Raw genomic sequence first — 14,102 nt, forward strand, 5'->3', positions numbered from 1 at the left:
TAGCACATCTTCTTTATCCATTCCTCTGTTGATGGATATTTAGGTTGCTTCCACGTCCTGGCTATTGTAAATAGTGTTGCAATGAACATTGGGGTGCATGTATCTCCCAAGACTCTTCTGTTTCACCTGCCCCAGTTTTTGCATCAGCATCCACTCTTTCTGCAGCTCAGTGGACACAAATCGTGCTTCTCTTCGTAGCGATCCCCACCTCAAATGTCAAGGGCCAATTCACGTGAAGACAGCATTAAACAGAGGTTAAGGCAAGGTTTGGGAGCTACATGGACTTGAGTTGAAATACTAAATCTATCACTCCCTAACTCTACGGCAAGCTATTTAACTCAGTTTCTTCATCTGTAAAGTAGGGATAATAGTAGTAAAAGCCTCAGAGACTTAAGAATTAGGTGGGATCTTGTTTATCAGGTGCTTAGGACAATGCTTGGCATGCTGTGGGCATTCAGTAGACAGTATCAGTTGTTATTTTTATTTAAAAACTGAAGTGTTACATTCTTTATAGAGACCTTCTCAAAGCAGGTAAAGCTCTTTGCTACTCTGGCACTTTTATTTGTCTCTCTCTCACAGTATTTCTTGTTTACAAAGGGGAAATTAGCATTTATTTAGCTGCTACTATAGCCAGGCATGAAATACGTACCATTTCCTATAACCTCCCTGGTCACCTCCTGAGGTTGGTATCATTCCCATTTTCACAATAAACAGTAGAGGCCCAGAGAGGTTAAGTAAAGTCACACAGCTAGCGCACGTCAGGAGCCGGGTCGGAACCTAAAGCCAACACCAAACCCCAAACTTCCACTATCCCATGCTTCCTATGCCTTCTGTACTACAATTATTTCTCAATATGTACTTTCCCCAAACTAATCTCTCAATGCAGAAGCTGCGCTTGATTCATTTTTGTAGTATCTAACACATGCTTGCAGATATTCCATAAGCACGCACTACATGGAAGATGTAAAACTCATGAACGTAAACCTAGAGTTGCCACGTGAATGTAAGATGCCTAGTTAAATTTGAATTTCAGGTAAACAACAAATAATTTTTCAGTATAACCATGCCACAGACACTATTTGAGACATATCTACACTAAAAAATTCTAAAAATTACTTGTTATCTGAAAGTCAGATTTAACTGAGCATCCTGTATTTTTGTTAAATCTTGCAACTTTAGCTTAGACCTTGGCCTTGAAAGGGACAACTTCCCCAGGGGTTCTCCTGGTAGCAGAAGGGCTGCTATGTCCCCGCACTCACACTCAAGGTTGCCCTTATCCCAAGCTGCTCTGGGGGCTGGGACTGAGGCCATGGCGACCTGAACATATTGGCCTTTCTTGGGCCTTACCAGTTCACCTAGGTTAGGTCAGCTTTGGCACCTTAAGCCAAAGAAGCAGGCACTGATAAGCTTAAAGCGCCACCTGGAGGCCTTTATGGGTAGTACTGTGGCCAGGGGCCATCTCATGGACCCAGGACTTTGGGGAGCAGCGAAAGGCTGAACAAGGCAGAAAGAGGATAGAAGAGTAGGCCAGCCCAACAGTGGAAAGGGGCAGGGGAAGATATACCTTCCTGGCATTTTCAGTGTACAGCTGCTGCTCTGCACCGCCCCCCCCCAGGAACTGAAGGCGCTCACTCACCAAAGGAGGTCATTTCTTAGGGCTTTACTTCTCCAGGGCCCTCTGCCCCTCAGGCTGTTCCTTGCAGTCTCCAGGGAGTCATTGTGGGTTAAGACACACGGGAATAAAGACACAGACCTACTAGAGAATGGACTTGAGGATATGGGGAGGGGGAAGGGTAAGCTGTGACAAAGTGAGAGTGGCATGGACATATATACACTACCAAACGTAAAATAGATAGCTAGTGGGAAGCAGCCGCATAGCACAGGGAGATCAGCTCGGTGGTCTGTGACCACCTAGAGGGGTGGGATAGGGAGGGTGGGAGGGAGACGCAAGAGGGAGGAGATATGGGGATATATGTATATGTATAGCTGATTCACTTTGTTATAAAGCAGAAATGAACACACCATTGTAAAGCAATTACACTCCAATAAAGATGTTAAAAAATAAATAAAAATAATTTGGACAAAAAAAAAAAGCACCAGAACCTCCATTCTGGAGGCTTGGTGCCACATTTCAGGATGAGTGGCATGAAAACAATGCCACGGACCGACAGCTGACAGAAGGGGAGCTGTTTGCTTACTTTGGTTCCCAAAGTTTGGTTCTCAGCGCACCTGAACTTGTAGAAATGTTTGGCCCACAGCAGACCTACTGAGTCAGAAGCTCTTGGGGCGGGGCCCCGTGAGCTGTGTTTAAATAAGCACTCCAGGTGATTCTGAGGCAAAGCCGGAGTTTGAGAACTACTGGCTTAGAGGAAACCTGAGTGGCGTGGGCAGGACGGAGCCCACTATGAAGTGCACATATGGGAAGAGCTGTTACATGAATGGGGTGGCCATTTGCTCTGTGCTCCTCCAGAGGGAACAGCTATAGGGCACGCGGGCATGAGGTGCAGAGAGACAGAATTCCATTTCAATTAGGGAAGTAATATTGAACAAACAGAGCTCTGGGGGAGTGGGATAGTATGCCTGGGGAAGGAGCTTCTCTGTCACTGGACTAAATGTCCTGGATCCTGAGGGCTAGACGATCTGTCAGGGATGTGGTAGAAATTTCTGCAGAGGTTAAATTAGATGTGTGTAAGGAAGCCCCAAACTCAGAGAATCCATAATTCATTCTTTTTGCAAATCATCTTTTCTTCTTCTGTTCTCTTTTATCAAGAGCAGGGCGATACTTTCTGGTTGTTCTTAGAACCTCTTTCAGCTAAGTATTTATAGCACATTGTGACAAAAGAGCGAATACTGGACCAAATGGATTTTCTAGCCTGCTGGTCAGGGTTTTCTCAGGGCTGCTCCTTCCGGACCCATTGTCTTCTAGGCTGCTGCCCAGCTGCCTTCCAGGGGTTTCCCTCTACACCATTCCTGATCCTCTTACCTACGTTGAATCTCCTATTCCCTTTATCCCATGTCTTTCTATTTTTTATTACAGTTTAATACGTTGGGGCACACCCTCAAATGGATTCCTAAGAAAGGGTACAAGAAAGGTCAAACTTTTCAATCTTGCATGTCTAAAAATGACTTTTCACTGATACTTGGTTGACAGATTGGTTGGGTGTAGAAATCTTGGTTGGAAATTATTTTCCCTTAAAATTTAGAAAACATACTCCATGATCTTCCATCCTCTAGTATTTTTTTTTTTGACAAATCAGCTTTCAGTTTCCAATTCTTTGTATGCAGCTAGTGCCTTTCTCTTGCTAGCTCTTGACGCATTATTTCCATTAATTAGAAATGTCTTGATTATGTCTGGAAACTCATATATACAGAATCACTGTGCTGTACACCTGAAACTAAAAGAACATTGTAAATTAGCTATACTTCAATTTAAAAAAAAAAAGAGAGAGCGAGAGAGAGGATCTGAGCGTATTTGGTAGTTTATGTCATACTTGTAAAAGAAATTTTGGCCTATTACAGTGAGCGCCCCAGAACTAATTTAAAATGTGTAACATGAATTTATGTCAAAAACTTACTAAATTTATGCTCAGCAAAGAAATATCTAATAAACCTCTAAGCTCACTATATTTCTAAGTTTGTCAGATTGGTAATAACTATTTAGTACTTGGGAAAGTTATTTAAAAAGGAAATAGAATTTTAAATGTAATTTAAAATGTCATAATGTGTTTAAGTTTATAAATTGAATCAAAGTCCCCTTAAAAGTAAATGAGGGCTTCCCTGGTGGCGCAGTGGTTGGGAGTCTGCCTCCTGATGCAGGGGACGCGGGTTCGTGCCCCGGTCTGGGAGGATCCCACATGCCGCGGAGCGGCTGGGCCCGTGAGCCGTGGCCGCTGAGCCTGCGCGTCCGGAGCCTGTGCTCCGCAACGGGAGAGGCCACAGCAGTGAGAGGCCCGCGTACCGCAAAAAAAAAAGAAAAAAAAAAAGTAAATGATAAAATTTGGTAGGCTTACAACTTTTAATGGAATAATAAGGTCTATAAGCTAAACTGAAAAGCTAGGAAAGTGCCCCCAGGCCTTTACCACTGCTGCATCCACAGCCACTGAGACGTCACGAGGCCTCCGAGGGCTGTGCGGAGATTCAGAGCTCGTCACCAGAAACTCCAGTCCTCACCCGTGAAAAAGGACCCATTTTCCTCGCCTCTCACCATGCCCTGCCCTCCATCTTTCAGTGATGGAAAAACTTTTGGCTCCTGACAAGCATATTAATAAACTCATGAACATATAGGCGTACCTAAGATGCCCAAAAAATTTATTGTCCAAACCAAGACACATTTGAAAGTGAAGGGGGCGCTAATAATAATTATTCTGGAGGGCAATAGACTTAAACCAGGACTGTCTGGGCAAACCCGGACAAGTTACCTCTAGGTATAATGTGTGGTTGGTAAATATATGAAGGGAAGCAGGTGAAGAACTCAGCTGCCATCATTATAAGATGGTATCAAGTATCAACAAATGTTAGATCCTTGAATGTTTTGCTGGAAAAGTACTAAGAGCCCTTTCAAATGTGTTATCAGCAACACGGTCAAATAGCCGTTTGTTAACTTAGGACTAGAAGGTCTACGCTGCCCGTGTATCGTGAGGTTTCTTCTTTATAACTTTGGTGTCATGAGGCCCATCCTCCTCCACTGCAACAACTGCAAGGCAATTCTTAGTGTTAGGTTGTACCTGTATATAAGAGTCAGCCTGTAATTGGAGTGAAGAAATAGAGGGTGATGGTTGCTTAGCTGCTGGCTGGTTCAGTTTCCACAAATGCAGATTCTTACAAACGATCAAGTGTTACTTTTAAAGTCTGAGTCTGTGGTCTTTTGTTTTCCCACGACTACATACGTACAAAGGCAACCAGTGTCTTCCTGGGTATCTTATTTATTTTTTTTCTATAAACCACCTGCTACCGTGCACATGACCTGCCAAATGAGTTGCCATGCCATTTTTCATTCAAACACTTACAAAGGATTTTTGGCAGTTAATCAAATTCTGGTGTGCTCCCATGCATGCTATGGGGAAACAGGGTAACACAGGTGCTTTGGCCCAGTATCACCCCAGGGACTTGGCATCCTTCACAAGCCCAATAATGGTGTTTCCATCTGGCTCCGAAACCCCAGTAGAACTTATACACACAGCTCATTTCATTACAGTGAAGGGCTCTGTCCTAACTGCAATGCTCTGGGTATTTCTTTTGGTCATGGGCTGCCTTATTTGCAGGAGGGTTGCTTATTTGGTGAGAACTGAGAAGGTTCTCCGGCTCCCAACTATTTCCCCATTCTACCTAAAATTCCCTCATTAAGGTTTTGTTTTTTGGGGCTAAGAAGTACAAGTGACCCCATAGTACTGGTAGCAACAATTTCACTCACTCTTTAGTGTGAAAGTGTTTGATCAGATAGCCCCCCAACCTCTGGCTGAGATCTAAGAGAAGGTAGATTAGTCTTGATGCAGATGGAAGGGTTTGAAGGCACAATGGGCCAATGCAAAAGGTGGGGTTCCGGAGAGCCAGGGAGCAGCCTGCAGGTCCTTCAAAGACACACTGGCCTTGTACAGTCCTTTGAAATGGGATTTTGTGAGACCATGATTCCAACAGCCAAGAGTTCCAGTGTGAAGACGGGGCTATGGGTTTCCAAAATGGTTACCAAAGGGTGGGTGGGGAAAGCCTAGTCCCATCCCCACTCCTGCCTGCCTTTTGTATCTGATGTCTCCCCCTAATTATTCCTGTTTCAGAGAACTCAGCCCAAACTTGTCCTGGGATATTTGGCACCAAAAACCTTGGTTTTGCTCCCACCAGGAGAGGCCTGACTACTAGCTGTTGGGCCACTGAGGCTCCCATCTCTTAGCATTTTTAATCTTCAGTCTCTGCTCAGGCCTCCCAGTGAGCTGCCACCTGCCACCTAACACAAGTGAAGACCCAAAGCTGACTTTTTTAGCAACTGAAGCCCCATCCCAGCCACTGTGGAAGAAGAGGCCCCCTACCAAGCCCCCTCTTCTTTGAAGAAACACAACTGAGACCAAGTGAGAAGTAGCTACAGTTTAATACAAACCTGCACCAGAACACAACGAGTCGGGCTGTTTTGTTTTTGCCTCAGTCAGGTGGCCAGAGCACAGGACCACGTGTCCTCATGGGGTTGACACAATCTTAGCACCATGACATTTACAGAGGAGTGAGGAAGTCACTTGGGTGCTGGAGGCTCCATCCCGACCCCAGGCTGTGCCTGCCACCTGGGCAGCTGGAGGCGGTTTGGGTTTCCGAGTGGTTCTGTGGTTTCTGGGTCAGTATCGGAAAAGCCCTCATCACGGCATTGGCTTGACCGAGACCTACTGTGGACTCCTAGCACTACACACACGCGCACACACGCACACACACACACAGTAGCACAATTTTCTGGTAACTTAACCCCACAAACCTAGAGAGCAGCTAAGGCAAGAACAACAGTATTTATTCAGCAAGTACAAGACCAGTTTGAGAGCTGCATTCAGTGCAACCAGAGACCCTTTTCATTCCAACCAAGAGCCGATGGGGCTGGTGATGGGGCTGGCTGGAGCTCGGCACAGGGGCAGGGAATGGGTGGCGGGGGGTGACCTTTCATTTGGTTCCTTGAACCTCCTTCTGATTTTCATCTAGAAGCTCCTGGGCAAGGGTGGGTCTATGTAAGGGTCGGGGGTGAATGAAGTGGAAGGCCTTCGATGGACCACACCAACATGTGGTCTCCCAGAGCCACGGACCACGCATCTCTCGGGCGGAGGCACTCAGAGAAGGTAAAGCTTTCCTAGCCCAAGCAGGGATGCTCTGCCCCCTGGCCACCACCACTGCTTGGCTCTTTGGCATCTGCCCAAGGCCCATGACCCAGCAAGGGCTGAAAGGGATAGATGATGCGCACTGTACCACGGGGTCAGCGTCACACAATTTCCTAGGCTCAGATCCCCACCAACTGTCCCCATGGCCACCACCCTCCATGAGTGTCTCTGTTGCCTCTGCTTCCTGGGTTACTGTCTCAGTCCTCTCAGCTCCTAAGTGAGGACGTGGGGACAGCTCAAACCACAGGGCAGGCCTCCAACAAGTAACTGGCTCTGGCTCAAACAGTGATACGCGTCAGTTTGTTTACAAGAAAAATTTATCTACCTGTGCAAAACAAAGCAGAATGCCTACTGGGAGAGTAAGTCTTTTAGTTGGTTAAACTCTCAGGTGGGATCTGCAAGAGATGTCACTCCACTCCTCCTGTCCACAGCTAGGGTACCCAGCCAAGCTCTTAAGGGCAGTCCTGGACATTTCTGGAGTCAGAAGGCCTAAGCTTTCTGGGCCACAGCTGTGAAATGGGGGGAATAATACACACTTAGCTGTTGTGAGGAGCAATTGAGAGCTCATACATGAAAGGGCTTTGACAACGTGAAAAGCACTACAGAAATGTGCCGGGTATGACCACCGGCCCAAGAGACCAGGAGCCACGTGTCAGCCCGGGTGCTCAGACCAAATGTGCAACATGATGTCACTCCCCGAGGGGGAACAAGGCTCAGCAAGGGCAGCCTCTAGTGTTTCCATGGAAACCACCTGGAGCTTTGGAGGCAGGGAGGGCCCAACTGGGAGGAGATGGAGGCCACAGGCAGGTTAGGGTGAGGTGCTGACCACAGGAGACTGCAGCCCCGGAGCAGCGCTGTGGGCTACAACCAGGTCCTGCTGGCCTGGCCTCGCACCCGGATCTAGTCCCACCCCCATCTCTCTTAGCAGGCATGAGGCCTCTCGCCAGTCACACGGATGAGCGGCGGGGCCTTGGTCCAGTAGGCGGAAGCGTACAGGCGGCTGGGTGTGTGTGTGTGGCGTTAGTGCTGGGAGTGACCAGGGCCAGAGATGGGAAAGGCCACCCTGCTCCCTGAAGGTCTGCAGGGCCAGCATCCCGGGCACCCTCTCAGGATGCAGGAAACTAGACCAGGAGGGGAGGGGAAGGGCAGGAAGACTCCAGGAAGGGAGAAAAAGGGCCTGCGAGTCCAGTATCCCCCTCTCACCCCTGTCATCGGTGCCCTAGGCTGTCTGGTTGGTGTCGAAGCAGCATCTCCTAAGGTCCACATCTATTCCTGTTTCTATGCTATGCTAGTGACACGAAGCACCGTCATTTTTCACAGGATGCACAAACAAGTCAAACCAAACCACTGCGCAAACCAAACGTGCAAAACAAAATCATATACACGCGCCTGGCACCAGCCTCATGCCCGCCCGGCCAGCCCTTCTGGGCCTGGGACTTCTGGGGGGTGGCAGAGAGGAAGCAGCTGGCAAAGGGCACAGAGTGTCCCAGCCACAACCAAACAGGGGCGGGAGATGAGTGGGGAAAAACCGGATGTCCTGGGCATGGCTGGGATGCTAACACCTGTCTGACTTGGGGAAAGTGACCACTGGGCCGAAGGGGATGGGGGAGGGAGTCCTTTTCTTTTAAAACACATCTGCTAAAGTGCTCTGGACAGCTGGCGGGTCAGCCAGGGGCAGGGCACTAAGGTCGGGCTTTCCCAAGGCCAGCCCAGAGGCGGGTGTGAGAGGAGGGGCGGGGCCAGGCTCTATGCACTGGGCTCTGTGCATAGCATGGGCCCCCGGGAAGCCTGCCGAGGCCAAGGCAGGAAAGGACTGCAGCAGGAGGAACACATCTCAAAGTGCCTGTTAGGGTCGGCTCGAAGCACAGTGAATCACGTGTCAGACATGGGGAGGGCTCCCCGTGTCCCGGGGCCCCCTCAGGTGGTGCGCTGCCCAGCCCGGCCTCTCCCGCCCCCTGCAGCTGTGGCCGGAAGGCGTGTGGGCTGGTGGCAGTGGTGCATCTTCACTTAGGGGGCTGGTCAGTGCCTTTACCAAATGCCACTTGACCTGCCTCCGGGGGGAGCGAGGATCCGAGCTGAGGCTCTCTTTGGAACATGGTCATCGATCTGAGAACCTGCAAGGAAGGAAGCAGAGGGTGAGCTCCCCTGGGTAATAAAACCAGGTCCTCCGTGCTTAGGATCTAATTTAATCCTCAATCCAACTCCATCCTATTTTACAGGTGGGGAAACTGAGGCTCAGGGAAGTTAACTTGGCTAATGTCACACAGCGTTTAAGTGGTAGAGCCTGGACTTGAACCCAGGTCTTCCTGGTTCAGAGCCTCCATGATTAACTGCCTTGCTACGCTGCCTTCACTGCTGCCAGCCCTGGGGGTATGGTCTCTTGCCAAGCACACGGACCAGGGAGATGCCTGTTAGCAAGTGGACCTTTGCACATATGCCTCAGTGAGCAAGAGAGCGAGAAGGAAGGGTGTGCCACTGCTTTGGAAAATCAGAGAACGGCACCCCAAAGGCCCTCACGTCTCGAAGTCCCGAGACTTAGAAAAGAAGGCCTGGGAACTTCTCTGGCAGTGCAGTGGTTAAGACTCCGTGCTTCCACTGCAGGGGACATGGGTTCGATCCCTGGTCGGGGAAACAAGATTCCCACATGCCCTGTGGTGTAGCCAAAAATAAATAAATAAATAAGTAAATAAATAAATTGGAAAAAAGAAAAGAAGGACTGTGCCCCAGGGAGTGTGATGGGACATCCTTCAGCCTGTCCCATTTAGAACAGACCAGGTTTGGGGCGGAGGGAAGGTGAGAGGCTGCCTGATGTCTGCTGAACCTGAGAGCAGTTCCGCCCAGTCTTGGCTCTGCCCGAGACTTGGGTAGGAGCAGAAGCCAGGGGCCAGAGGGGGCTCGCAGCTCTGGGGGCCTTGCTGCTTCTCCCGAGGCTGGCGGCTGCAGGAAGCGGCAGACGCAGGCAACCGTGGGGAGCTACACCTCCTGGACTGGCAAGGCCGGGGCTCCCGCTGACACTCCACCCCGCAGATCCCTTTCTGACTCCCTGCACTCAGTCCCATCGCTGGTGGGAGTAGCAGTGGCCCTCAGGGTGGGGGCGAAGTTATCTCCGTAATGAGATTGGCTCTGAGACAATGGGGAGGGTGGTGGAGAGGACCCCTCTCCACAGGCGGTCAGCTCCTCAGTCAAGAACCACCTGAGCTGCGGCCAGCACACGGCTGGGCACAGAGGAAGCTCAGCGGGCAGCCGTGCCCCCCGGCTCTCCCCTGGTTTAGTTCTCGGCCTCTCATGTTAGGACAGTCTGTGGCTGCGTCTCACCTCCCCCAGGATCTTGCTCTTCTCACCTTCCGGCCCCAGCACGGCTCTTGCAGAGCGGAGGCTCGGTCTGCGCCAGGGCTAGTCGTGAAGGCCGTTCAGTGAGACCCGGCCTCTGCCCCTTTCAAGTAGGGATCATGGCTTCCAGCAAAGCTGCTTGCAGGACCAAGGCATCTTACCGTCTCTGCCTGCTCTCCAGTGAGGCTCACCGTTTATGCCGCCATGACCCCCACCTTTAACTACGGCCGAGCACCTGGGACACACGCTGTCGACGATAAAGTCTCTAAGCATAGATACACCCCATATATTCTATATCGTATTACATACAGTACAATTCCCGGCAGAAAAGAAGGTGGCAAACCTGAGGTTAAGATGAGGGAGGAAAGGGTATAAGGGAAATACCACGTCTTTCAGCAAGGCTGCTGAGGAGTGGGGTGGGAAATGGGGGTGCAGATCCACGTAGCACAGAGTTAACGCTTCTGCGCTCAGATCGTCTCTGGGGCATCCCTATGTGCAGGGCCCTCAAGATATCTCAAGGGATGAAACTATTTGAACTTAGAAACCACGGGGAAAGGCCCCAAAGGGCCATGGCCTGTTAAGAGTGGCTGGTGCCCGGGGACTGGGAGAGCCCTCCTTCCCCGCCCGCCAATGTTTGTGTGTCTATAACATGGGGCCCAGCAGTCATCACCGGGCAGGGGATCGGGGAGGGAGGGAGAAGATGGAGAGGAAAGCAGCATAAACCCCTCTGCAGGGGTGGGGTTCCTAGTCCCTCTGCCCTCCTCCTGTCCCCTCACTGTGGTGGAGATGCAGGTGCCAGGCCAAGTGGCCCTTGCTCTTACCAGAGAGGCTGAAGCTGGATTCATGAAGGTCCCTCATGCCTCCGTGTCGGGTAACAGGCCGGGTAGGAGTGTCTGCGAGTGGCGTTCCCATCTCTTTTTTCCCAGGATGCACAACGACAGCTACATCCCCCAGGTAGGGAGTGCGGTCCACTCCCCTCACCTTTAAGGTCTAGTGAAGGTGGAGAGCAGAAAAGGGGAAAAGATGATGCCATCAGAGCACAGACAGCATCAACCCTCAGGGCCAAGCCACCACCACCACCAGAGCCTCCTTGATGGCTGATAAGACTTTGGAAGCTGCCACTGTTCTTAGGACCCAAATTACTGCATGTGACAAAGCCTTCCTACACCTTGAACCCAGGGGTAGAGAATCCGCTTGTACCTCCTAAACAGTGCATATGTGTGGGAGTGTTTGCATGCATGTGCGTAGAGATACCCACTGACTCCCCTTGACATGGGTGGAATGTTTCCCAAGGTAGCGGGTAGACTTCTGAGGTATTCAGCTTTAGAGAGCACCCCTCACACGGAGCGATGTCATCCCCTCACTTGCCAGGCTGTCAAGAGGCCAGGCCTTTTATTGTGATCTGACAACTTTGTGGGAAGAGAGGCTAAATACAGCTGATTTGGAGATTAGTCCCCCGGCAGCAATAGTAGTCAATTTTGTACTCACAAAGGCAATAGAGTTAAGAGCCTATATTCTACAACCAGACTGCCTGGGTTCCACTCCTAGCTCTGTTACGTGTAAGCTGTGTGGCCTTGTGCAAGTTATGTTACCTCTCTGTGCGTGTTTTCTTATTTATAAGAATACAGAGTTGTTATGAGATCAAATGAAATAGAACACGTAAAGCTCTGGCACACGGTGAGTGACATGTAAGTACCAGCAGCTGTTATTATTGCAGGGGTCAGTTCGGGGCTTAATCATATTACAAAGTTCTGCTGCGAGAGGAAGTGTGTTGGAGTGTGTGCATAAGGTCTGAAGGGGCAGCATAAATAATCTACACCCCAGGCACTCTTCAGGGACATAACCTCAATCTCCTTGCTGCACAATGCTTGCTGAAGACCTTGTTGAGAGAAACAACAGATAAGGGTGATTTCTGGAAGGCTCTTCCGCTTACATATTCCTTTGTATTCTCCAACAGATCTGTAGTTGAGCTCAGTCCTCAGAATGTCAAAACTGGTCTGAAGTGTTTTAGCCTTTACCAGGCTGCACTTTGGGGTTCCGGGGGTGAAGGGTGGGAGTACAGACCTGGTGAATCCTGGGTGAGTGACCTTGGCAGGACCCGGCTCCCGGCAGCCCCTTGCTTTGGCTTTATACACTGGTCCCAACCCCAGAGCTACTTTCTTTCCTGAGGACCCTGCTCTGTAGGGACTGCTTATTTATAATTTGGGGGAAATGAAGTTTTTTGCGTACCTGCATTCTGTTACATAAGGGCTATACCAGAGAATAGGGAATAGAATTGGCTTTCTCTTGAGGACCTTATGTTGTCATTATAAGTGCTTTGGATAAAGGGCCTCTGAGTTGAATTTATATCAGTCCTAGAAGCTGAGCTCTTCCACTATGTCTGGCCCTAGGAGCGGTCTGATGTGAATTGGTATCTGTCTGACATTCTTGTGAGGTTGGTTTTTATTTATTTATTTATTTTTATTAGTTTTGGCTGCGTTGGGTCTTCGTTGCTGCACGTGGGCTTTTCTAGTTGCCACGAGCGGGGGCTACTCTTCCTTGTGGCACGCGGGCTTCTCATTGCGGTGGCTTCTCTTGTTTCGGAGCACGGGCTCTAGGCGCACGCAGGCTCAGTAGTTGTGGTTCGTGGGCTCTAGAGCACAGGCTCAGTAGTTGCGGCACACGGGCTTAGCTGCTCCGCAGCATGTGGGATCTTCCTGGACCAGGGATCGAACCCGTGTCCCCTGCATTGGCAGGTGGATTCCTAACCACTGCGCTACCAGGGAAGTCCCAGGTTGGTTTTTAGAAGGGCTTCAAACGCTTTCTCTGCCCTCTTTTGATCCTATTTCCTGACTAAAACATCTTTTTTTTGGGAAAGCCACAGAACTGTTTAAAGATTTTTTTTTTTTCAAATTGAGATATAATTCACATACCATAAAATTCGCCATTTAAAAGAATACATTTCAGGGGTGTTTAGTGTAATTCACAGGTTTGTGCCACCAACACTGTGTCATTCCAAAATGTTTTCATCACCCCCAAAAGAATCTCCGTCCCCGTGAGCAGTCACTCCCATTCTCCCCTCTGGCCAGCCCTAAGCCACCACTAATCTATTTTCTGTCTATGGATTTGCTTCTTCTGAACATTTCATACGAATGGAATCATTTAACATGTGGTCTTTTGTGACCGGATTCTTTCACTTAGCATGATGTGTTTAAGGGTCACGCGTGTTGTATGTAGCATATATTCGCACTCCACTCCCTTTTATGGCTGAATAATATTCCATTGTATGGATAGCCCACATTTTGTTTATTCAGTAGTTGATGCACGTGTACATTGTTCCCACGTTTTGGCCTTTATGAATAACGCTGCTATGACATTCATGTAGAAGATTTTGTGAAGACACATATTTTCATTTTTCTTGACTCTGTATATACCCAAGAGTGGAATTGCTGGGTTATTTTGGCGACGCTATAGCTAACATTTTGGGAACTGCCAAACTGGTTTCCAAAGTGGCTGCATCTTTTACATTCATCTGACGATGAACGAGGGCTCCAATTTCTCCATAGCCTCACTGACACTTGTTATTTTCCGTTTTCTTATTTTAAATCATTGCCACCCTTGGTCAGGTAGTGTAGCGTGTGAATGTGTCGCTCTTACAGTTCTTTGTGGCACGTCCCCCAGAGGTGGGGCTGAGGTCTCCTGCCATTGTCCACATCTGGGAAGCATATTGGAGATGGGACCATTCACCTACCCGAGAGATCCTGAGTTCGCTTTTGAATTGAATACTGGGATAACCAAAGTCCTGCTTTTTTTTTAGGTAATCCAAGTCTGCTCCCTGATAGAAGACCTGCATTTGGGCTGGGGCTCCCAGGCCCTTGGTCATGATATTTCTAAGAACACCCACCCTTTCGAGACAGAATCTGGAAGTAGCTAGGCGGGAGCGTTTTGGAC

General features: G+C 49.3%; 1 protein-coding gene across 1 annotated transcript in view; it reads right to left on the reverse strand.

The window, feature by feature from the left end:
• Positions 1-8,836: 8,836 nt before the first annotated feature.
• DPYSL5 (dihydropyrimidinase like 5) overlaps positions 8,837-14,102 on the reverse strand; it is an 85,993-nt gene continuing 80,727 nt past the window's right edge. Inside the window, exons 12-13 of the mRNA XM_079941024.1 lie at positions 10,994-11,162; positions 8,837-8,956 (exon numbers count right to left, since the gene is read on the reverse strand). Of these exons, the coding sequence (XP_079797150.1) occupies positions 8,871-8,956; positions 10,994-11,162 (255 nt within the window). The 3' untranslated portion in view covers positions 8,837-8,870. The remainder of the gene's footprint in view (positions 8,957-10,993; positions 11,163-14,102) is intronic.

Source organism: Stenella coeruleoalba (genome assembly GCF_951394435.1).
Source record: "Stenella coeruleoalba genome assembly, chromosome: 13".
Lineage (NCBI taxonomy): Eukaryota > Metazoa > Chordata > Mammalia > Artiodactyla > Delphinidae > Stenella > Stenella coeruleoalba.